Source organism: Scyliorhinus torazame, chromosome 11 (assembly GCF_047496885.1).
Source record: "Scyliorhinus torazame isolate Kashiwa2021f chromosome 11, sScyTor2.1, whole genome shotgun sequence".
Lineage (NCBI taxonomy): Eukaryota > Metazoa > Chordata > Chondrichthyes > Carcharhiniformes > Scyliorhinidae > Scyliorhinus > Scyliorhinus torazame.
In genome coordinates, this window is record NC_092717.1 from 187575529 (window position 1) to 187600612 (window position 25084).

General features: G+C 50.8%; 1 protein-coding gene across 1 annotated transcript in view; it reads left to right on the plus strand.

Annotated features, from left to right (window-relative positions):
• The window catches only part of LOC140385722 (unconventional myosin-Id-like), a 264080-nt gene that overhangs the window by 171102 nt on the left and 67894 nt on the right, over window positions 1-25084 (plus strand). Inside the window, exons 17-18 of the mRNA XM_072468175.1 lie at window positions 20753-20976; window positions 22368-22512. Of these exons, the coding sequence (XP_072324276.1) occupies window positions 20753-20976; window positions 22368-22512 (369 nt within the window). The remainder of the gene's footprint in view (window positions 1-20752; window positions 20977-22367; window positions 22513-25084) is intronic.

A 25084-nucleotide genomic window follows, 5' to 3' on the forward strand; every position in this document is an offset into this window, starting at 1 on the left:
CGAAAAACTCTATCAAGTTAGTGAGACACGACCTCCCTCCAACTCATTAATAGTGATTGTTCGTGGCGCCTAGTCGACTCTTTTTTCCATTCTGAGATTAAAGTTTTCCATTTGGAATCTACATTTTTTTTCCAAATGGCTTTTTCTGCCACAGGCAATTTTCCAAGTCCCATGTGCCGCCTAGTGGCCAAATATCTTTACCTAAATTACTGTGCAGCAGATAATCGTCGGTAATTACGTTCTTGAGAAGGGGTCTCTGAACACATAAAAAGCAAAGGAGAATTGCCCCCTGTTTTGTCTAAACTCTGTCCCATAACGTCAGTATACTGTGCCTCTGGCAAAAAATGTGAAAAAAGTTCCTGGTACCAAAATCAAATCACAGGGCCCCTGACCCAAACGTAAGCCTGTATAAACCTGATCCGGATTGAAAACGAGATCAAGAGGTCCCTGACCTGAGGCTAACCACAATCGGGTCCCTGACCCTAAACACTCTACTCACAGTCCAATTTAGATTCGAGAACCGTCACCTGTTAGTTTCCTCCATCAGGGACGAGGGGTCATATCACCGATCAGAGAGAGAGAGACCAAGGTGAATCTTACCTTGTGCCGGCATTCGTCTCTTCCCTCCGGGTCGTGGCTCGATCACTTCTTCAGTCCCCCACGGAATTTACTCAGGGAATTGGTTCTGCTCAGCAGCGCCAAATGTAGATGTCAATATTTTCCTGCTTCTTTGACTGTGGTAAAGACTCAACAAGAGTTTGTCATGGTAAAATAACAAGCCTTTATTTACGAAATGACCGCATGCAGTTTTGGCTGAAACTTGGGTCGGAGAGCAGTTACTACCACTGCTGATTCCTTCTCAAGTCCGCGCTTTTACAGAAAATCAATTCAGTATTTATACATTATCATTATCAAGATTGCGTGACTACAGCTTAGTCAGGAATTTGATCGGAAGTAGAAACATAAGCAATGTCATGGAACAGGCATGACCTGTTGATCTTCTAGGACTCTTTGTCTCATCCCTCATACCATTATCTTGTCCTTTGATAGAACATTAAAAGGTCAGAGAAGACTCATCCATTCCTTATCTTGCCTTTTTCATACCGTCCTGGGTTATGACGAGTTAGCCTTATCAGAAATTACAGAGGTCAGGCATTTTGGAATAGCTTGACCTTCTCTGATCTTATTCATGCTTTAGGTTATGCGGAGTCAGCCTTATCAGTCTTACAGGGGTCGGGTATATTGGAATGGCTAGATCAGCATTTCTTACAAAGGGGTCTGGTACATTGAAATGGCTAGGTCAGCTTTTCTTACATTGTACCGAATAGTTGACCAGTTCCCCATCATGCCATTACTTAATTCATACAACATCACAGAGGACTTCCTAGGGAAGACAAGGAGACGTTCATGAGTTGTTTCGTTTGTCGTGGTACATAGCAGTGATCGGATGGAGTGGAGTGCATCGGGAAGGACTTCCTGCCAGCGGGAGACTGGGAGATTCCTGGACCGTAGGGCCAGTAGGACGGTCTTCCAGACCATTCCGTTCTCCCTCGCTACCTGCCCATTTCCCGGGGGTTATAACTGGTCGTCCTGCCTGAGGCGATGCCCTTGCTGAGCAGGAATTGACGCAGTTTGTCGCTCATGAAGGAGGACTGTGTATGTAGGTAGGGAAACCGAACAGGGTAAAGATACTGTGGAGGGCTTTTATGACGGTGGCTGCGGTCATGTCGGGGCAGGGGATGGCGAATGGGAACCGGGAGTACTCGTCAATCATGTTCAGGAAGTACGTGTTGTGGTCGGTGGAGGGGAGGGGCCCTTTGAAGTCAATACTGAGGCATTCTAAGGGACGGGAAGCCTTTGTCATGTGCGCTTTCTCTGGCCTGTAGAAGTGCGGCTTGCACTCCGCGCAGATTTGGCAGGTCCTGGTGGCGGTCCTAACCTCCTCGAGGGAGTAGGGCAGGTTGCGGGTCTTGATAAAATGGAAGAATCGAGTGACCCCCGGGTGGCAGAGGTCCTCATGGAGGGCCCGGAGTCGGTCCACTTGTGCGTTGGCACATGTGCCGCGGGATAGGGCATCAGGAGTCTCGTTTAGCTTCCCGGGACTTTGCAAGATCTCATAGTTGTAGGTGGAGAGCTCGATCCTCCATCGTAAGTTCTTATCATTCTTTATCTTGCCCCGCTGTGAATTATTGAACATGGAAGCTACCAACTGTTGGTCAGTGAGGAGCGTGAATTTCCTGCCGGCCAGGTAATGCCTCCAGTGCCGCACAGCTTCTACCATGGCCTGGGCCTCCTTTTCAATGGAGGAATGACGGATTTCTGAAGCATGGAGGGTCATGAGAAGAAGGCCACGGGCCTGCCCGCTTGGTTGAGGGTGGCCGCCAGAGCTACGTCAGACGCATCACTCTCGACTTGGAAGGGAAGGGATTCATCGATTGCATGCATCGTGGCCTTTGCAATGTCTGCCTTTATGCGGCTGAAGGCCTGGCGGGCCTCTGCCGACAGGGGAAAAACTGAGGATTGGATTAGTGGGCGGGCCTTGTCCGCATAATTGGGGACCCACTGGGCATAATATGAAAAGAATCCCAGGCAGCGTTTCAGGGCCTTGGAGCAGTGGGGGAGGGGAAACTCCATGAGGGGGCGCATGAATTCGGGATCTAGGCCTATGACTCCATCATGCACTACGACGCCGAGGATGGCTAGACAGTCGGTGCTGAACACGCATTTGTCCTTTTTGTAGGTTAAGTTAAGGGTTCTTGCGGTATGGAGGAATTTGCGGAGGTTGGTGTCGTGGTCCTGCTGGTGGTGGCCGCAGATGGTGATGTTGTCGAGGTACGGAAACGTGACCCGCAAACCGTACCGGTCAACCATTTGGTCCATCTCCTGTTGCAAGATCGAGATTCCATTTGTGACACCGAAGGGAACCCTTAGGAAGTGGTAGAGCCGCCCATCTGCTTCGAATGCAGTGTACTTGCGGTCGCCCGGGCGAATGGTGAGCTGGTGGTAGGCGGATATGAGGTCCACCGTGGAAAAGACCTTGTATTGTGCAATCTGATTGACCAAATCAGATATGCGGGGGAGAGGGTACGCGTCGAGCTGCGTATACCTGTTGATGGTCTGACTATAATCGCTGACCATCCTATGCTTCTCCCCGGTCTTTACAACCACTACTTGAGCTCTCCAGGGGCTGTTGCTAGCCTCGATACCTAATGACGGTCCGGTCCTAGGCACTGTACCGTCTGCTCCTGGTGGTGACGGGTTTGCAATCCGGGTTGAGGTTCGCAAAAAGGGAAGGCGGGTCGACCTTGAGGGTCGCGAGGCTGCAGACAGTGAGGGGGGGTATAGGGCCGCCGAATTTAAAAGTTAAGCTCTGGATTGCATTGGAAGTCCACTCCCAGGAGCGTGGCAGCGCAGAGGTGAGGGAGGACAGTGTCTGAAATTTTTAAATTCTCTTCCCTGGGCCGTGAGGTTCGCTACGCAGAAACCCATGATCTCTACAAAGTGAAACCCGGAGGCCAGGGAGATTTTTTGGTTAACTGGGTGTATCGGAAGAGAACAGCGCCTTACCGTGTTGGGGTGTATGAAGCTCTCTGTGCTCCTGAGTCGATCGGGGGGATGTTTTGCGCCCGTTGATGAGCACGGTCGTCGTCACGGTCGAGTGCATTCGGGGCCGAGACTGGTCCAGGGTCACTGAGGCGAGTCGTGGTAAAAGGTGAAGATTTTCCTCAGGCGGTATGTGGTCATCCGAATCGGGGTCCTGAGACTCCAGCCAAGATGGCAGAGCCCACGGGTCGCACATGCTGGGGGTGGGCAAGATAGCAGCACCCATGCATCGCATGTGGTCCCTGGGGAACAAGACGGCGGTGCCCGCGGCCCACACATGGCCGGTGGAGAGAGTTGTGGTGGTGGCCCCGGTTCACCCCCAGAGACAGCGGCGACCGCCTGGGCCTGGCATGCCGCCATGAAATGGCCCTTTTTGCCACAACGTTTGCAGGTGGAGGAGCGGGCCAGGCAGCGCTGCCGAGTGTGCTTGGCTTGCCCGCACAAATAACAGCGGTGTCCCCCGGGGTTGCCTGGTAGCCACGCGGCACAAGCTTATGGGGGGATGCATCGGGGTCGGCCGCGGGTGGTTTCTACGCTGCCCAAGAGGCTGTTGCGCGGTCAGGGACATACACGCGGGTGTTTCGGGAGGCCACATCTAGGGAGCTAGCAAGGGCCCGTGCCTCCTTGAGGCCTAGTGTCTCTTTCTCCAGCAGCCGCTGACGGATTTGGGAGGACAGCATACCTGCAACGAATGCGACTCGGATTAAAAGTGCTGTGTGGTCACTGGCTGAAACTTGCGGGCAGTCATAGTTCCTACCCAGTACCAGGAGCGCGCGGGAGAATTCATCCAGCGATTCCCCTGGGATTTGCCGCCTTGTCGCTAGCAGATGTCGAGTGTAAACCTGGTTTACTGGACAAATGTAGTGTCCTTTCAACAGGGCCATCGCGGCCTCGAAATCGTCCGCATCCTTGATGAGGGTGTAGATCTCTGGGCTCACCCTCGAGTGGAGAACTTGCAGTTTCTGGTCCTCCGTGGGTGCAATCATGGCCGTCCCGAGGTACCCTTTGAAGCACGCCAGCCAGTGTTTGAAGGTTGCCGCTGAGTTTACCGCGTGGGGGCTGAGTTGCAGACACTCCGGCTTGATTCGGAGCTCCATTCTTTAAAATCTAGTCCAATAAATTGATGCTCGATCAATAATTCCAGTAGCGAAATTGGATGACAATTGAAGGCTTTATTAGACTAGATGTTTCTCCCAGCAGCGCAGGTACAGAATGCAGCTGCTAGGGAGACACAGGCTCTTATACTCCGCCTTACTGGGCGGAACCAGCAGGCAGGCTTCACCAATGATACTGCTGCCTCAGGTACCTCCCACACCAATGATCTTACAGCCTCAACCTAGGTACCATAATACCCCTAATACAGACTACCACACTGCCCTAACTTCCTCAGTGACAATTATAAATACACAATTGTCTGCCTGACGCCCCAACCAGGAGAAGTAGTGGTTTTACAGTCACCCTTCCTGAATCCATCATTTCTTTAAAAGCTCTTAGGTACAGGGAGTGTTCTGCTTTCACTGGTGCCAACTTTTAGATGAGACTCTAACGTGAGGCAAATTTATCACCATAGGTCCCATGGGGGTTACTGGGTTATGGAGATCGGGTGGAGGTGTTGACCTTGGGTAGGGTGCTCTTTCCAAGAGCCGGTGCAGACTCGATGGGCCGAATGGCCTCCTTCTGCACTGTAAATTCTATGATAATCTATGATACTCGCTGGTGTCTTGTTTAATATTTAGCCCTCAACCAGCATCACTAAAGCAGCATGTCTCATTGCTATTTGCAGTAGCTTGCTTTGTGAAAATTGGCCACTGTTTATCCTACATTACAATAGTGCCTCCAATTCAAAATATTTGGCTGTAAAGCACTTTGGGAGCTCATAAAAGAAGCTACATAAATGCAATTTCTTTCTTTCTATTTGTTAGCTGTATCGATAGTCTGCGAGTTGGGCTTGTCCCATTTTGAATCCTAATGGTTGTGCGGTTGCAGCACAGAAGTGCCCATAACTCAGCACTGCCTCTCTCAGACAGACACACCAAACAGCATGCAGCTGGTGTGGGAATAGGAAATAGTGCAGCTTAGTCTACTGGAAGACATTTTTCTAGGGTCTGATATAAAGCATAACTGGAGCTCTGCTGTTCTCGACCTAGTGCTTCATTCTGACAAAGTGTGCTTTAAACAGGAAGTGCTAACATCCATCATCTGTTTATTGGAAAACAGGGGCAGGAAATTCCCGCTACGCTGCTCCGACGCCAGGCTGCGGATTCTCCGGCGACCGGAGAATCGGCGGCAATCGCGTCCGCGCGGTCGCCGCGACGCCAATCGGGGGACTGAAATAGGTCTCTGTGGCGATTCTTCGCGGGCGATGGGCCGAACTCCCGCTGAGTCCCACCGCCATGGTTCTAACCTGGTACCACCCGGCGGGAGCTCGGATCTGCAGCTACAGTGGACGTCCTGGTGGGGGGAGCGGAGGATCTGACTCCGTGCTGGGCCTCCAGTGGGTCCAGGCCCGCAATCGGGGGCATCCGATCGAAGAGCGGCCGCGATCTGGAGGGGACCTACCTCCTTCCACGCGGCCCGCTGTAAAATCCCCGACATGTTGCTCCGCGCCGGCATGGAGACGGCAACCACGTGCATGCACTGGCACGGAGATGGCTGGCGGGCGCATGCACGGACCCTCCTAAATCTTACAACACCAGGTTAAAATCCAACAGGTTTGTTTGGAATCACTAGCTTTCGGAGCGCTGCTCCTTCATCGGGTGAGTGGCCCTCGTGATGGGCCAAGAGGGTAACTCTTTAAGGGAATTGACCCCAAAGTCCATACAATGGCCACCCTCCCCCCCACCACAATGCACTAGCTGCCCACCCCTCCTCTACTCCACACCGACGCCCCGGAAACCCCAAAAATTGGATTGGATTGGATTGGATTTGTTTATTGTCACGTGTACCGAGGTACAGTGAAAAGTATTTTTCTGCGAGCAGCTCAACAGATCATTAAGTACATGAGAAGAAAAGGGAATAAAAGAAAATACATAATAGGGCAACACAACATATACAATGTAACTACATAAGCACTGGCATCGGATGAAGCATACAGGGGTGTAGTGTTAATGAAGTCAGTCCATAAGAGGGTCATTTAGGAGTCTGGTAACAGTGGGGAAGAAGCTGTTTTTGAGTCTGTTCGTGCGTGTTCTCAGACTTCTGTATCTCCTGCCCGATGGAAGAAGTTGGAAGAGTGAGTAAGCCGGGTGGGAGGGATCTTTGATTATACTGCCCGCTTTTCCCAGGCAGCGGGAGGTGTAGATGGAGTCAATGGATGGGAGGCAGGTTCGTGTTATGGACTGGGCGGTGTTCACGACTCTCTGAAGTTTCTTGCGTTCCTGGGCCGAGCAGTTGCCATACCAGGCTGTGATGCAGCCAGATAGGATGCTTTCTATGGTGCATCTGTAAATGTTGGTAAGAGTCAATGTGGACATGCCGAATTTCCTTAGTTTCCTGAGGAAGTATAGGCGCTGTTGTGATTTCTTGGTGGTAGCGTCGACATGGGTGGACCAGGACAGATTTTTGGAGATGTGTACCCCTAGGAATTTGAAACTGCTAACCATCTCCACCTCGGCCCCGTTGATACTGACAGGGGTGTGTACAGTACTTTGCTTCCTGAAGTCAATTACCAGCTCTTTAGTTTTGCTGGCATTGAGGGAGAGATTGTTGTCGCTACACCACTCCACTAGGTTCTCTATCTCCCTCCTGTATTCGGACTCGTCGTTATTCAAGATCCGGCCCACTATGGTCGTATCGTCAGCAAACTTGTAGATGGAGTTGGAACCAAGTTTTGCCACGCAGTCGTGTGTGTACAGGAAGTAGAGTAGGGGGCTAAGTACGCAGCCTTGCGGGGCGCCGGTGTTGAGGACTATTGTGGAGGAGGTGTTGTTGTTCATTCTTACTGATTATGGTCTGTTGGTCAGAAAATCGAGGATCCAGTTGCAGAGTGGGGAGCCAAGTCCTAGGTTTTGGAGTTTTGATATGAGCTTGGCTGGGATTATGGTGTTGAAGGCGGAGCTGTAGTCAATAAATAGGAGTCTAATGTAGGAGTCCTTGTTTTCGAGATGCTCGAGGGATGAGTGTAGGGCCAGGGAAATGGTGTCTGATGTGGACCGGTTGCAGCGGTATGCGAATTGCAGTGGATCAAGGCGTTCTGGGTGTATGGAGGTGATGCGCTTCATGATCAACCTCTCGAAGCACTTCATTACGACTGAAGTCAGGGCCACTGGTCGGTAGTCATTGAGGCACGTTGCCTGGTTCTTCTTTGGTACCGGTATGATGGTGGTCTTCTTGAAGCAGGTGGGGACCTCGGAGTGGAGTAGGGACAGGTTAAGCATGTCCGTGAATGCGTCTGCCAGCTGGTCCGCGCAGGCTCTGTGTGCACGACCAGGGATCACGTCTGGGCCCGTCGCCTTCCGAGGGTTCACTTTCAGGAAGGCCAATCTGACTTCGGAAGCTGTGATGGTGGGTATGAGTGAATTATGGGCTGCTGGGGCACTCGCCAGCGGATTGTTGGTTACCTGCTCGAACTGAGCATAGAATGCATTGAGTTCATCGGAGAGGGGTGCGCTGCTGCCAGAGATACTGGACGTCATTCTCCGCCGGCGGGAGTCTCCGTTTTGCCGGCGCCCGGGGGTTTCCCGACAGCGTGGGGCTGCCCCACAATGGGAAACCCCATTGACCGGCCGGTGTTACGGAGACTCCCGCCGGCCGGTCGGGGCAGAAATGTGGCGGGGCGGGTAGAAGAATTTTGCCCACTGTTCGGCTTCGCTTTGTAGCCCGTTATGTTGTTTAGTCCTTGCCACAACCGCCGAGAGTCTGTCTGTGACTCTAGCTTGGTTTGATATTCTCTCTTGGCATTCCGGATGGCTTTACGGAGGTCGTACCTGGATTTCTTATACAGGTCAGGATCGTCTGCCTTGAACGCCTCAGATCTGTCCTTCAGTAGGGAGTCAATCTCGCGATTGAGCCATGGTTTCCGGTTGGGGAACGCACGTACTGCTTTCTTTGGCATGCAGTCGTCCACACATTTGCTGATGAAGTCTGTGACGGTGGTGGCATACTCATTTAAGTTGGTCGCTGAGTTCTTAAATATGGACCAGTCCACTGTCTCTAAGCAGTCACGTAAGAACTCTTCTGTCTCCTCGGACCAGCACTGCACAACCTTCTTAGCTGGATTCTCCCGCTTGAGTTTCTGCTTGTATGCCGGGAGAAGGAGCACCGTCTTATGGTCTGATTTCCCAAAGTGCGGTCGGGGGATGGAACGGTAGGCGCCCTTGATTTTTGAATAGCAGTGGTCAAGAGTGTTGTCGCCTCTGGTGGGACAGGAGATGTGCTGGTGGAATTTTGGCAGTACACTCTTGAGGTTGGCGTTGTTGAAGTCTCCGGCCACGATGAACAAGGCCTCCGGGTGTTCTGTTTCGTAGTTGTTTATTACTGTGTATAGTTCGTCCAGCGCCTTCCTCACTACTGCCTGAGTGGGATGTAGACCGCTGTGATAATGGCTGAAGTGAACTCACGTGGAAGATAATATGGGCGGCACTTCACGGTCAGGTATTCCAGGTCTGGGGAGCAGTAGGTCACCAGAGTCGTCACATCCAAGCACCAGGAGGAGTTGATGAGGAGGCAAACCCCTCCACCATTCGCTTTGCCTGATGATGCCGTGCGGTCCGCCCGGTGAATTGAGAAGCCTTCAGGTTGTATGGCACAGTCCGGAGATGGCAGGGGTGAGCCATGTCTCTGTGAAACAGAGCACACAGCAGTCTCTTACTTCCCTCTGAGAGGTAAGTCTGGCGTTACGTTCATCCAGCTTGTTAGGAGAATAGGAGAACCCCTGCAGAGACCCTCTTAATAGGGAAACCCCCAGAACTCTCTAACTAAAGGAACCCCCGAGTGAGACTTCCTAACTAAAGGAACCCCCCAACCCAACATTGACCCCCTAACTGAAGGAACCCACCACGGAGACCCCCCTAACAGAGGAAACCCCCTTCAGAGACCCCCTAACTAAAGGAACCCGCCACAGAGACCCCCTAAATAAAGGATTCCCCCACAGTAACCCCCTAATGAAAGGAACCCCCCACAGTAACCCCCTAACTAAAGGAACCCCCCACAGTAACCCCCTAACTAAAGGACTCCCCCCACAGCAACCCCCTAACTAAAGGAACCCCCCACAGCAACCCCCTAACTAAAGGAACCCCCCACAGTAACGCTCTAACTAAAGGAAACCCCCACAGAGACCCCCTAACTAAAGGAATCACCCACAGTAACCTCCTAACTAAAGGAACCCCCCACAGTAACCCCCTAACTAAAGGACTCCCCCCACAGCAACCCCCTAACTAAAGGAACCCCCCACAGCAACCCCCTAACTAAAGGAACCCCCCACAGTAACGCTCTAACTAAAGGAAACCCCCACAGTAACCCCCTAACTAAAGGAACCACCCCCCCACAGTAACCCCCTAACTAAAGGAAACCCCCCACAGCAACCCCCTAACTAAAGGAACCCCCCACAGTAACCCCCTAACTAAAGGAACCCCACACAGTAACCCCCAACTAAAGGAACACCCCCCACAGCAACCCCCTAACTAAAAGAACCCCCCCCACAGTGACCCCCTAACTAAAGGAATCCCCCACAGTGACCCCCAACTAAAGGAATCCCCCACAGTGACCCCCTAACTAAAGGAATCCCCCACAGTGACCCCCTAACTAAAGGAATCCCCCACAGTGACCCCCTAACTAAAGGAACCCCCCACAGAGACCCCCTAACTAAAGGAATCCCCCACAGAGACCCCCTAACTAAAGGAATCCCCGACAGAGACCCCCTAACTAAAGGAACCCCCCACAGAGACCCCCTAACTAAAGGAACCCCCCACAGTGACCCCCTAACTAAAGCAATCCCCGACAGAGACCCCCTAACTAAAGGAACCCCCACAGAGACTCCCTAACTAAAGGAGCCCCCCACAGAGACCCCCTAACTAAAGGAACCCCCCACAGAGACCCATTAACTAAAGGAATCCCCCACAGAGACTTCCTAACTAAAGGAATCCCCCGCAGAGACCCCTTAACGAAAGGAATCCCCCACAGTAACGCCCTAACTAAAGGAATCCCCCACAGAGATCCCCTAACTAATGGAATCTCCTGCAGAGATCCCCTAACTAAAGGAATCCCCCACAGAGACTCCCTAACTAAAGGAATCCCCCACAGTGACCTCCAAACTAAAGGAATCCCCCACAGAGACCCCCTAACTAAAGGAATCACCCACAGTAACCCCCTAACTAAAGGAATCCCCCACAGAGATCCCCTAACTAATGGAATCTCCTGCAGAGACCCCCTAACTAAAGGAATCTCCCACAGAGACCCCCTAACTAAAGGAATCCCCGACAGAGACCCCCTTACTAAAGGAACCCCCCACAGAGACCCCCTAACTAAAGGAACCCCCCACAGTGACCCCCTAACTAAAGGAATCCCCGACAGAGACCCCCTAACTAAAGGAATCCCCCACAGAGACTCCCTAACTAAAGGAATCCCCCACAGAGACCCCCTAACTAAAGGAATCCCCCACAGTAACCCCCTAACTAAAGGAATCCCCCACAGAGATCCCCTAACTAATGGAATCTCCTGCAGAGATCCCCTAACTAAAGAAATCCCCCACAGAGGCTCCCTAACTAAAGGAATCCCCCACAGAGACTCCCTAACTAAAGGAACCCCCCACAGTGACCCCCAAACTAAAGGAATCCCCCACAGAGATCCCCTAACTAAAGGAATCCCCCACAGAGACCCCCTAACTAAAGGAATCCCCCACCGAGACTCCCTAACTAAAGGAACCCCCCACAGTGACCCCCAAACTAAAGGAATCCCCCACAGAGACCCCCTAACTAAAGGAATCCCCCACAGTAACCCCCTAACTAAAGGAATCCCCCACAGAGATCCCCTAACTAATGGAATCTCCTGCAGAGATCCCCTAACTAATGGAATCTCCTGCAGAGATCCCCTAACTAATGGAATCTCCTGCAGAGATCCCCTAACTAATGGAATCTCCTGCAGAGACTCCCTAACTAATGGAATTCCCCACAGTGACTCCCTAACTAAAGAAATTCCCCACAGTGACTCCCTAACTAAAGGAATCCCCCACAGTGACCCTCAGAAATAACTTCAATTCACCAATAGGCGAGAGAGCGAGTGAACATAAGGCTTTATTAGTCGTGAACTTGCCTAGCCAGAGTCGGTTGTGCAGATGAGTGCCACCCGCAGGTGGCCAGGTTATACATGGTCCCGGTGAGGGCGGAGCCCACCGGGGTTACAGTACAGTACCTGGAAGCAGCTCGTATCACCACTTCCAGGTCACAGGTTACATTAGGTGGATACAATGGTTACAGTGTCTTGCATTATGGTGAATACATTCACCACACCCCCTAACTAAAGGAACCTGCCACAGAGATCCCCTAACAGAGTAAAGCCCCTGCAGTGATCCCTAACTAAAGGATCCCCCCAACATTGACCCACTAACTGAAGGAACGCTCCACGGAGACCCCCTAACAGAGGAAACCCCCTGCAGAGACCCCCTAACTAAAGGAACCCCACAGTGACCCCTAACTAAAAGAAACCCCCACAGTGACCCCCTAACTAAAAGAACCCCCACAGTGACCCCCTAACTAAAGGAACACCCCACAGTGACCCCCTAACTAAAGGAACCCCCCACAGTGACCCCCTAACTAAAGGAACCCCCCACAGTGACCCCCTAACTAAAGGAACACCCCACAGTGACCCCCTAACTAAAGGAATGCCCCACAGTGACCCTCTAACTAAAGGAACCCCCCACAGTGACCCCCTAACTAAAGGAACCCCCCACAGTGACCCCCTAACTAAAGGAACCCCCCACAGTGACCCCCTAACTAAAGGAACCCCCACAGTGACCCCCTAACTAGAAGAACCCCCACAGTGACCCTCTAACTAAAGGAACCCCCCACAGTGACCCCCTAACTAAAAGAACCCCCACAGTGACCCCCTAACTAAAGAAACCCCCACAGTGACCCCCTAACTAAAAGAACCCCCACAGTGACCCTCTAACTAAAGGAACCCCCCACAGTGACCCCCTAACTAAAGGAACACCCCACAGTGACCCCCTATCTAAAGGAACGCCCCACAGTGACCCCCTAACTAAAGGAACCCCCCACAGTGACCCCTTAACTAAAGGAACCCCCCCACAGTGACCCCCTAACTAAAGGAACCCCCCACAGTGACCCCCTAACTAAAGGAACCCCCCACAGTGACCCACTAACTAAAGGAACCCCCCACAGTGACCCCCTAACTAAAGGAACCCCCCACAGTGACCCCCTAACTAAAGGAACCCCCCACAGTGACCCCCTAATGAAAGGAACCCCCCACAGTGACCCCCTAACTAAAGGAACCCCCCACAGTGACCCCCTAACTAAAGGAACCCCCCACAGTGACCCCCTAACTAAAGGAACCCCCCACAGTGACCCCCTAACTAAAGGAACCCCCACAGTGACCCCCTAACTGAAGGAACCCCCCACAGTGACCCCCTAATGAAAGGAACCCCTCACAATGACCCCCTAACTAAAGGATCCCCCCACAGTGACCCCCTAACTAAAGGAACCCCCCACAGTGACCCCCTAACTAAAGGAACCCCCTGCATAGATCCCCTAACTAAATGCACCCACCACAGAGATCCACTAATAGAATGAACCCCCCCGCAGAAACTCCCTAAATAAAGGAACCCCCTCCCCCACATAGACCCCCAAACTAAAGGGCCCCCCCACAGAGGCCCTTGCAGAAAAGAGACCCCTGTTGGGAAGCTGGAGAGCAGACCAGACAGGAGCAGTGAAAACAAATTACAGCTGTAGCACTATAGCTGCAGTGTCTGTGTGTCGGGGGAGGGTGTGTGGGAGGTGTGGGGTTCTGGAAAGGTGGGGTGGGCAGGTAATGCATTATGGGGGGAGAGGGTGGCCCTCAGATGGACTCCTTAGGGGGGTTGCCCCATTGGTCCACTGCGAGGTCCACCACGCCAGGGCCACGCTGGTAGAGACTACAAGTGATGTGCGCCCACATGAGGGCCAGAGCACAGGCTGCTGGGCCTACTAAATAGATGCAAATGGGTCATTAAGAGCCACTTGCGTTCATTTACCCCCCCCCCCCCCCCCCCCACTGACCTCGATCCCCGTGCCAGCGGGGGTCGGAGCATTGCGTTTGACCGGCGCTCGATGCCACTACTGATGTCCCCCTGATGCCCGATTCTCCGTCCTATCGGCAAATGCGATCCAGGCATCACGGGACGGGGAATCCTGCCCATAGTCTCCAAAATGGAGAACCATGCCCACCGTCTCAATACTGCCAAGATGCTCAGACCTGAAGCGTGTTTGTGCAGTGTTTTCTTTACAACACTACTGTTCAAGGAGCATTTAACTGATTACATTTCTCTTTTAATACGTTGACCTGATTTAATGTCTGAAAAATAAAGTGACTGGGTAGAGCAGCACCAAGCCCCTGTCATTGTTTCAATATTCTACATTTCCAGTACACTCCACAAAACCTCTCAGATTTGGTAACAGCCTTTCTGAAGAATGATTTGGTCCTGTAGACGTTGCAACTAGCAGTGATTAATGGAGGGTGGGATTGAGTGCCATGAACCGTTCCTCATTGTCAACTCTTTATAGCTCACATGAAGATGCCCGGCCTACTTTCAGGACCTTGTCCTCTTAATGCCAGGTTTGATAAATGTCCAGTTCTTTTATAGAGATGCCATTTAGCTGGCCCGAGGGGGAGGATTTGAAATTATTAGATTCTTCCCCTTTTAGAAATTGGAGCAGTGAAACTGAGGCAGCTGAATAACCTGAATAATACTTGGAAAGTGGAGCCTTGCAGGCTGGCAGAGATACAGTACCCAGTCACATCTATAGGCAGACAGATGGGCAGACATACAAGTAAATAAGCACCCACATTTACAAAAAAACACAAAAATGCAGACACACAATATCCCCAGATACACTAATAATAATAACAACAATCTTTATTGTCACAAGTAGGCTTACATTAACACTGCGATGAAGTTACTGTGAAAAGCCCCTAGTCGTCACACTACAGCGCCTGTTCGGGTACACAGAGGGAGAATTCAGAATGTCCAATTCACCTAGCAAACATGTCTTTCGGGATTTGTGGGAGGACGCCGGAGCACCCGGAGGAAACCCACGAAGACACAGGGAGAACGTGCAGAATCCGCACAGACAGTGACCCAAGCTGGAAATCGAATCTGGGACCCTGGTACTGTGAAGCAAAAGTGCTAGCCACTGTGCTACTATTTGTGCACACATCGAGATTCAGTGGATTCCGCATGCCCTGTCTGAATCACAAACTAATTTTTCCTCGACCTCAGATTTTCTCTCCTATTGTCTGAGGTTTTTAAACGTGGCCCTGATAGTTCCCGGTAAGAGTTATTTACAGGCGTTAATCTACTTATTTGATCAAACTTTTGTTCATCTTCCTCAATATCTCCATAAATACCTTAGTGTGAAAGTTTGTGTTAACAACGCTCCTGGGAAGTTTGATTATGCGAACGGCACTATATAAAAATAAGTTGTTAGAGCGTCAGACATTCAGAAATCATTGCAGCACAAACGCCATGGAGAATAGGCCTAGTTAAAATGATGTTGAAATGCCTGTTGTATTTTACTTTTGTTCCTCTTTCATTCTCCCAGAAACCAAAGGGGTTTTATTTCCTCTCTGTCCTTGGTATAGATAACAACCGTGATGAAATAGTGCAGCTCAGAATGTAACATAGAGAGGTTGACCTGCTAGCTAAAAATAGGACACAGAGCAACCGATTCTCATCAGTAGAGAAGCAGCTAGGATATTTTAAAACCTGCAAGCTTCAGATGCAGCTGCTCACAGTGATTTATTATTTTTTAATTAATTATTCATAAAAAAGTTCTTAATCAAGCAGTTGAAGCTCAAACATGAATTCCACAGAGGATTCATTGAGCAGTCTCAGCAGTCTTCTTTTCCAAATATGGGGCATATCTTCTGATCAATACTCTTCTCATATGTATACTGAGCACGCTCGGGTTTTCTGTTCGCTATGTTAGCAAAGATTTAACCAGATTAAAATGACCAGGTGATCACCAACAGCTAAAAAACACCCAAACCATCGGAACTGCTTATTATGATATATGTTCAGAGAACTCACTTTGGGATTTACACCTGGAGATGTGGGATAGCCGCGATTTTGTGTAGGAGTGCAAAATAATAGTAAGTCTGCAGCCTATTTTATATCTCTCATGATTTTTATTTCTGTTGACTTCAATGGAAATAATAATAGGGTAATAGAAGGCATACGGACTCAAAACTTTCGTTCACTCAGTTTCTCTCACAGATGCTGAAAGACCTGCTGTGTTTCTCCAGCACCTTCTGTTTTTATTTTACATTATCTTAGAATGAAACTCTCTCTGCATTTTCCCTGCAAAGACTGCCACAGCTCCAGTAAAGCTCTGTTTACATTGCCCATAAAACATTCTGAGACGATGGATCGAATCTTGTGGAGGCGATGGGGGTCTGGGTTACTGGCTGGAAAGCCCCGCTTTGCCTCTTTTCAGGAAGGCCCGTATCATGTGCCAGTCAGGCACTTGAATGTCCAGCAGCTGGCCTTCTCCCGAGGTGGAGGTTGCTGGGGCAGAATCCAAGGCCGGAGCTCTATTGAATGGCAGTGCCACTGTTTAGGCGGTGGCTGCTGCCGGTACAACATCCGTTCAAGGCCTAGGGTCGTTTCTGGATCCCAGGCCAGAACTGAGTGAGGCGATGGGAGGAGGAGTTTGGGAGGGAAGTCACTGAGGAGGGTTGTCGGCAGCCCTGTCCCACTTTTCCGATGCAGTGTCCCTGAATCAGGCATAGACTGCTGTTATGGGCCAGGGTTTAGAAAACCCCAAAGTGTATCATGGAGTTCACCTGGCCCACAACTTTTACTAGATTGTGGTATGGGGAGCACACGGCCCACTCTGCAGGTGTGGTACAGCAGAAATCGAAAAGTAATTTTTAAAGCAAAACAATGTTTATTCTATGAACTCAAGTTAACCTTTTTAAAACATACAGTGAACATCTTAGCAACCATCAATTCAAATATAATCCCCAAAGAATACAACACTAAGTAATCCTTACTTCCTTTTAACATCCATAAGACATTTTTAAAAAAACTTTTACCAGAAGCACATCAGGTTTAAATTCACTACTGAGAACAGTTATCACTCTGAATTCACCAAATGATCAAGAGCTAGTCTTTACATGGCAGAGAGAACAACATTACACATTCTTTGGCTGGCTGCAGCTCCAACACTGAAACGAAACCAAAAAAACACAGACACACCCAAGCGTTTTTCAAAGTGAAACTAAAAAGCAGAGCCAGAGCTCAGCTCCACCCACACTCTGACCTCACTGCAGTAGCATGAGCAGGCAAACATTTCATAAAGTGACATTCTCATGACACTGCCTTTGACTGACCCCACTGGGAGTCCGAACGGTGTCATCAGCAGTGGGATGAGATCCTTGGCCATTTAAGGCCATCAACTGGCGGCCGGCAGGAAGGCCCGCTTCCACCACTCTCCCACCTGATTCAATGTTCACTCCTCACCACCAATCACACCATGGGGAGGGCACAAGATTCCACACTACGTTGTCTCTCAACTTCAATCATAATAATATTGCCGGATAATGGGCGTGATTCTCCCTTGGCTGACATAGGGGGCGAAATTCTCCTACCCGCCCCGCCACATTTCTGCGCCGACCGGCCGGCGGGAGTCTCCGTAACACCGGCCGGTCAATGGGGTTTCCCATTGTGGGGCACCCCCACGCCGTCGGGAAACCCCCGAGCGCCGGCAGAATGGAGACTCCCGCCGGCGGAGAATGACGCCCCAGATTTGGGAATGGTGATCAGGCTGAAAATTGCGAGCTAGCTGAAAATCGAGACCGGCACCGGGGGCCCGACAAAATGCCATGCTGCGGTGCCTCGACAGTGGCGTGAATGCAATCTACTTCGCACATACAGTAAACGTCGTTAGCATTTCATTAACCGTCCCGTCCCAGTATTCTCTGGGGCTCCTTTGGTGCTCCGCCTCTGCCAGGAGGAATTACCGACGGCGAGGTTTACTTGTGGTTTTAAAAATTGGGAAACAGGCGCAATGGCTGCTGAGGCAGAAGGGGAAGCCAGGTTATGTTCCCAGAGGCGTTACCGTGGGCTGCCTGTCCTGCCGCTGCCATAGCTGGCTGAAAGCCAAGAGGTATTAGCGGCGGCTGATCAAAGGATGGGCTGTGGCATCATGGTGATCCCCCAGGGCCTGGGTGTCCAGGCACAGACCGCCATTGCTGTGGCCTTACCGCACACCACACTGACCACCCACAGTGGCCAGCTATTGCGTAGAGCGACACCGGCTGCACTGGTGCACTCACCCCACCTCAACCCTTCCCTCCACCCCACCTCCAACCCACCAATGCCCACCCCTCCACCTACCCCTCCCTCCGCCCCACCTGAGTGGTCTCTTGGGTATCCCAGGTTCCGTGGTGCCACCCTGTTCTGCCCACTGCCCATCGGAAGCACCAAGGAATAGGATGGGTTGTGGGGGAATCCGAGGAACTGCGGTGTTCCTGCACCTACCTGAGGGTGTCACTAGCACAGGCCCCATCACCTCCTCCTCCCTTGGGGTGCTCAATGACCCCCAGTCTACTGGGTCCGGATTGCAGCTAGAGTGGGCTCTGGGGGCTTCCACCCCCCCCCCCCAACCTGGTGCTGCCAGCCCTGTCCTGTGCCTCAGCCGCCACCACACAGTGTGCCTCAGGCCTTGGATATCTTCATCCATGGCTGAAATCTTTGCTGCCAAGGCCTCTACCGCAGACACCATCCATGCGGTGTTGGCCTGGGTGGGATGCATATTCAGCACCGCCTCCTGCCGTGCAGGTGCGTTGGACTCCTCCAGCTGCGCCTGCAGGCACTGGATGCTTGCTGACGACCCTTCATGTAGTCCCTGGCTCTGTGTCTTCATCTCCAGCATTGCTGGGCCCGCCTTTTCCAGAGGCCCAAGTCCCGTCTGGGCGGCAGTTAATCCCTGGAGTCAGGCCGCCTTCCAACCATCCGCCCCCTCAGGGGTTCCTAACGCCACCTGATATACCGCTGCGAGTGTGCAATGCGCGCTAGATAGTGCCCCAGGCGCTTCTTCACGAACATCCCTAACCAAGGTGAATGTCTCTGGGATGGTGGTGGGGTTATGGAGTGCTGCGGCTGGGCTGGTGTGGGGATGCCATGCGAGCCATAGGGACACCGCATCTCAGCGGGGCTCAGTTGGTTCCGCAAAGTCGACCTCCACCTCGGTTTGTGCCCTCTCCCTGGTCCCGCCAACCAGGTCCAGTGCCTGCCGCTCTCTCTCGCTGCGGTTATACACCACCTTCCCTTGTGGGGGGATGGGGGGGGGGGGATGTTGGCGGCGGAACAGAAAATGCAGTGTCAGGCAGTCGGACGTGAGCAGTACAGGGGGTGGACAGCTGGTGGCCGTTGTGAACAGGGCACCCTGCCACAGCGGGTGGTATGGTTGTTGGCATGTGGTGCAGGTGGGGTGCACGCAGACTGCCAGCGGTTGGGGTTTGGTCACCCTCTGGGTGGGGAGGGGGGGTTATGGGTGTGTGCGATGGGAGTGCCAGGGATGTGGTGCTGGCTACTCATCCTGGCCACCCTGAGGAGGTTGTTCAGTTCTTGCGACACTGCTGGCCGGTCCTGGCGGTGGGGCTCGTGGCCTCTGTTCCCTGCACCCAGGCCGTGTGTACAGCGGCGAGTGGCAGCCTCCTTCCCTACCCTGAGTAACAGGGTGTCCCGCCTCTCCTCCATGGCGCCCATCAGGGTCTCGAGCTCCACATCTGCGAACCGGGGTGTCACCCTTCGGGTTGCCATCTTGTTGGTTGGAATGAGTGTGTGTGTGGGGAGTGGAGTGCTGATATGTGGCTGCAGCCTCTCAAATGCCAATCCCTTCCCATGTGAATCGGATACCGTTTTGTTTTGTTCCAGTTCTGCATGGCGCCTGTGCTAGCCCATTAACGAATCCTGAATTGCTCGGGACTGGCTCTGCTTTCGTAGTCATAGAACACCAGCGATTCAGTCCCAGATGTCAGCACTTAGGGCGGGATTCTCCGTTGCCCGATGCCAATATCGTCATCGGCGATTGGGCAGAGAATCCCTTTTGACGCCGAAATCGGGGGCGGCGCCTGTTTTTGGATTCTCTGTCCCCTCCAAAACAGCGTCATCGGGGAGTACGCTGCACGCCGTTGGGACGGCCTCAGGACATCACGTGAAGGCCCTCCCCCAATGCTCCGCCCTCGATGGGCCGAGTTCCCGAAGGCACTGGACACGTGTGCTGTGCGTTTCCGTCAACCTCGCGTGGCGGCTGCAAACTTTGTCCAGCACCGCCACAGTTGATGGTGGAGGGGGGGAGGGGGGGAGCAAATCCACTGCCCGGGGGCGAGCGGGCGTCCATGGGGGCACTATCTGGCAGGTGGGTTCCGCACGCAGCCGGCGTCATGTTGTACGGTGCAACCGCTGCAGGTAATTGCCATGCGCATGCGCGGCCACAGACCCAGCAATTCTCCGGCCGTTTATGTTGGGAATGCCGGGTGTTTTATGTGGCGCAGCTGCTAGCCCGCTACCGGGCGGAGCATCGGTGCAGAGGTGGCGCCGCCATTTTCATCGTTAAACTAGACACTTCCTCTGGACATAGCCTCAAAAACGGAGAATCCAGCCCTTAGTCTCTGAACCAGAGAATCCAGCCCAATATCTTTTCATTTGTCTTCTGGACACTGAGTACTGCTCCTGAGCAACATTGCTAATCTGTGGTATAGTTTTGATGCTGGGGTCTTGTGCTGATTTGAGACTAAGGGCCAAGGTAGACAAATTGCAGAAAGGGGAAACTGGCACCCTGTTGTTAAGAGGTGGATGTAAATCCTGGTGCCGGAGATGAATAACTAATGTTGGCTCCACACTTCAGTGATATTTGATATTTGGTAAGAAGACGTCTGCAACAAAATTCTAAGAATTCTCACGCTCAGTGAGTTGTTTCCTCTTTTCCCTCAACAGATCTGGAGGGGAACCCTTGCCAGGAAACGTTGTCGAGGCATGAGAGCTGTCTATAAAATCATAACTTATTACAAGACTTTCAAGGTCAAGGCGTATCTCATCGACGTAATGAGGCGCTTCCAGAACGTACGGAGCATGAGCGACTATGGAAAGAGTGTGACATGGCCAATACCTCCCACAGTCTTAGTCAAATTTGAGGAGAACATGAAGTATCTGTTCAGAAGGTAAGGTATATTTTCTTTAAGGAACATTGTAAACATATTGTGCTCACATTAAACAATGCAGTCAAACTTCCTCAACACCGTTCCACCAAATACTGGGCAGCTGCAAATGTGTCACAAACACAGTTGCCTTTGCACATTCCTATCAAGCATGCCGAAAGCAAGAAAAGCATGGTTACAGCTTGCCCGAAATATTCTGGCCCCTGCCACTGGTAGAATCTTCCGGTTCCACCGAAGTGAATGGTCTTTTGAATGGCTCGCCACATCCGTCGTGGTGTGAACTGCCGCACCTGGGTCAGAGAATCACAGCCAACAGAGTATAGTTCACTCTAAACAAGCCTATTACGCACTGCCAGGTCAGGTAGCCTGGCAGCACGGTAGCACAGTGGTTAGCACTATTGCTTCACAGCGCTAGGGTCGCAGGTTCGATTCCCGGCTTGGGTAACTGTCTGTGCGGGGTCTGCACGTTCTCCCCGTGTCTGCGTGGGTTTCCTTCGGGTGCTCCGGTTTCCTCTCACAAGTCCCGAATGACATGCTTGTTAGGTGAATTGGACATTCTGAATTCTCCCTCTGTGTACCCGAACAGGCGCCGGAGTGTGGTGACTAGGGGATTTTCACAGTAACTTCATTGCAGTGCTAATGTAAGCCTACTTGTGACAATAAAGATTATTATTAAAATTAAAGGTACATCAGATTAGATTGAGACTAAAAGCTTCTTCTGCACAGTCCAATCAAACACTGACAGGGCAGGTATAGGGTGCATGAGAAAAGTAAAGATCCCTCAACACTCTCTTGTCAAACATTCCCAGCTGCAGCATGCGTGAGAAACGGGTTATATTCACCATCTATTGAATAATGCAAAGCAGTTAACGTAGATAAATAAATTTAAGAAATGGATTTCAATATTGACAATTTTTATTGGTCAGGAGTAATCACATAACTGTTCCAAACGTTAATGTCACGATCTAGCAAACTCATTTGTCTATAGTTTTTGTGTGAACATAGTTTTCATGAGTGTTACCTCCGAGCAATTCTTTTTTTCAACTGCTCTGGTTGGGCCACAGGATCCAGTTGGCTCAAACGTCCCATCTTTCAATGGACCCTGGTAGCAGAAAAACCCACCAAGAATTCACATCACAAGGCAGTTTACTTAATCTTTCATTGACCGCAGACAATAATTATCTTTAAAAGGTGTATTTTGGTATAACATGAGTTTCCTGCAGGCTGCCTGCATTCTCCACCGAAGGTGGAGCACAAGATTGGAAAATTCACTGAGAGAAAGTGACATTTAATAGAGAAATGCAGACTTCCTTCTCCCAACTGTTAAAAACTGATACAATCAGCACTACCCCTGCTGCTGGATCTACCTGTTGTCCTGTGCTGCTCTCTTGCAGGTGGAGAGCACGGCAGATTGTGAAAAACATCCCACCCTCTGACATGCCACAGATCAAGTTAAAGATTGCTGCCATGGATGCACTGCTGGGGCGAAGGAAAGATTGGGGTGTGCAGAGAACCTGGGAACAGGATTACCTCTCATCTGTAAGTCCCGTTTAAACTTCACTCTCATTCCGTTAAGTTCCGGACTTCGCCTGTATGCTACGTCTGTCCCTGGGTATAATGAAGAACTTGAATACTTGCAATGCCTTTCACATTGCATCCGTCGCAAGATCATTTACAAAGAAAGAGCAGGAGAAAAGGTGATGAAAGTCGGGGTTGAAGTCTGGCAAATTCTAGCACATACTGCTCATGGTTTTATGAAAGATCACACAGGCTGCATAATGAAATATCAAAGGCAATAACTAAGGGACTCTGTCGGGAACACGGGCTGGAGTTTCACCAAGTCAAGATGACCCGGGAGCCCTTTAATAATGGCAGATGAGTCCCAATTCCAGGATTCCTGGCCCCATTCCCGTGCTGTCTGATTTCTGGGAGTGCCTTCAAAGGGAGCGGGCTGGTTCCTGTCCAATGTCTGCACTTGGCACTTCCTCCATTGATGAAATATCCTGCTCCTCTGCATTCTTCATGGAGTCGGGTCAGCTTTTTAAAGAGTCATGGCTCACAGCCCCTCAGACGAGTTTGAACCCTATTCTGCATGACGTGACCTTTTAAAAGGTAGTTCAAAAGATCCCCTCTCATGTCCTCTATGCCAAACTTTGACCTTCAACCCACCCACATGACTACCCATACCATGTTCTAACTTTCCACCCACCGCCCCATCACCCCTCTTACTGCCTAAGTCAAGCTCTGCCTTTCCACCCACTCTCTATGACCTCTCATGTCCCCAATGCTAAGCTGTCCATCACTCCATGGTCTGCATGCCAAACTATGACATTCTCTTGCCCATTGAACCACTATATACTGTTGATGACCAATGAACCCTGTAGTAACAGTAGGATGTATCAAAAAAACTCTTGAAAAGTAATTCATTCATAAATTTCTACTATGTTGAAAAAAGTCATTTCACTACAAGCTAATATAAATGGCAATCACCAGACCCTTTAAAATATCAATAACAAAAACCACAAATCCTTGAAACCATTTATGGTTGTGTAAATAAACATTATGAAATTGACTGCAGCAATCAGAAGTCTGCGTTGTCAATAAAACAATATGTTCTCTGGGGCACAGTGTTTAGTACTTTGATCGTTGCCTGGGTTCTCAGCCATATGGAAGTGCCATAGCTTGGCATAGGTGGCATCAGGGACCACAGAGATCATGCGGTAGCTTGGATGGTGCATGGGGAGTGTTTGGAGGGCGAGAGGGTGTGAGAGGTGAGGGATGGAAGGCCTTTTATTTTTAACAGACAAGGTCCCACAGCACCGATACAAACTTAGGTTCTGTCTTCACAAAAGAAGCCAGAAATCAGATACCAGAAATGTTGGAGAATGAAAGGTTTAGTGAGAGGGAAGAACTGAGGGAGATCAACATTAGTAGAGAAATGGTGCTGGGAAAATTGATAGGATTGAAGGCGGATAAATCCCCAGGGCCTGAGAATCTGCATCCCAGAGTGCGTAAGGAGGTGGCTCTGGAAATAGTGGATGCATTGATGGTCATCTTCCGGGATTCTATAGACTCTGGAACTGTTCCTGCAGATTGGAGGGTAGCTCACGTCACTCCGATATTCAAAAAGGGAGGTAGAGAGAAAGCAGGGAATTATAGACCAGTAAGCCTAACATCGGTAGTGAGGAAAATGCTTGAATCCATTATCAAGGACTTTATAGCGTAACATTTAGAAAGCAGTGGCAGGATCAGTCAGAGTCAGCATGGATTTATGAACGGAAAATCATGCTTGACAAATCTTTTGGAATTCTTTGAAGATGTAACTAGTACAGTTGACAAGGGGGAGCCAGTCGATGTGGTACATTTGGACTTTCAGAAGGCGTTTGACAAAGTCCCGCATAAGAGATTATTGTGCAAAATTAAAGCGCATGGGATTGGGGGAAATGAATTGAGGTGGATAGGAAATAAAGAGTAGAGATTAATGGGTCCTTTTCAAATTTGCAGGCATTAACTAGTGGGGTACCACAGGGATTGGTGCTGGGACCCCAGCTATTCACAATATATATTAGTGATTTGGATGAGTGATTAAAATGTAACATCTCAAAGTTTGCAGATGACACCAAGTTAGGTGGGAGGGTGAATTGTGATGTGGAAGCAGGGAATCAACAGCATGATCTGGACAGGTTGGGCGAGTGGGCAAATCAATGGCAGATGCAGTATAATTTGAATAAGTGTGAGGTTATTCACCTTGGAAGCAAAAACAGCAACGCAGATTACTACCTGAATGGTTGTAAATTGGGAGAGGGGAGTGTGCAGCAGGACCTAGGTGTCCTTGTGCACCAGTTGCTGAAGGTAAGCATGCAGGTGCAGCAGGCGGTAAAGAAGTCTAATTGTATGTTGGCCTTCATTGCGAGATGTTTTGAGTATAGAAGCAGGGATGTGTTGTTGCAATTATACAGGGCCTTGGTGAATGAATGAAAATGAAAATGAAAATTGTTTATTGTCACAAGTAGGCTTCAATGAAGTTACTGTGAAAAGCCCCTAGTCGCCGCATTCCGCCGCCTGTTTGGGGAGGCTACTACGGGAATTGAACCATGCTGCTGGCCTGCCT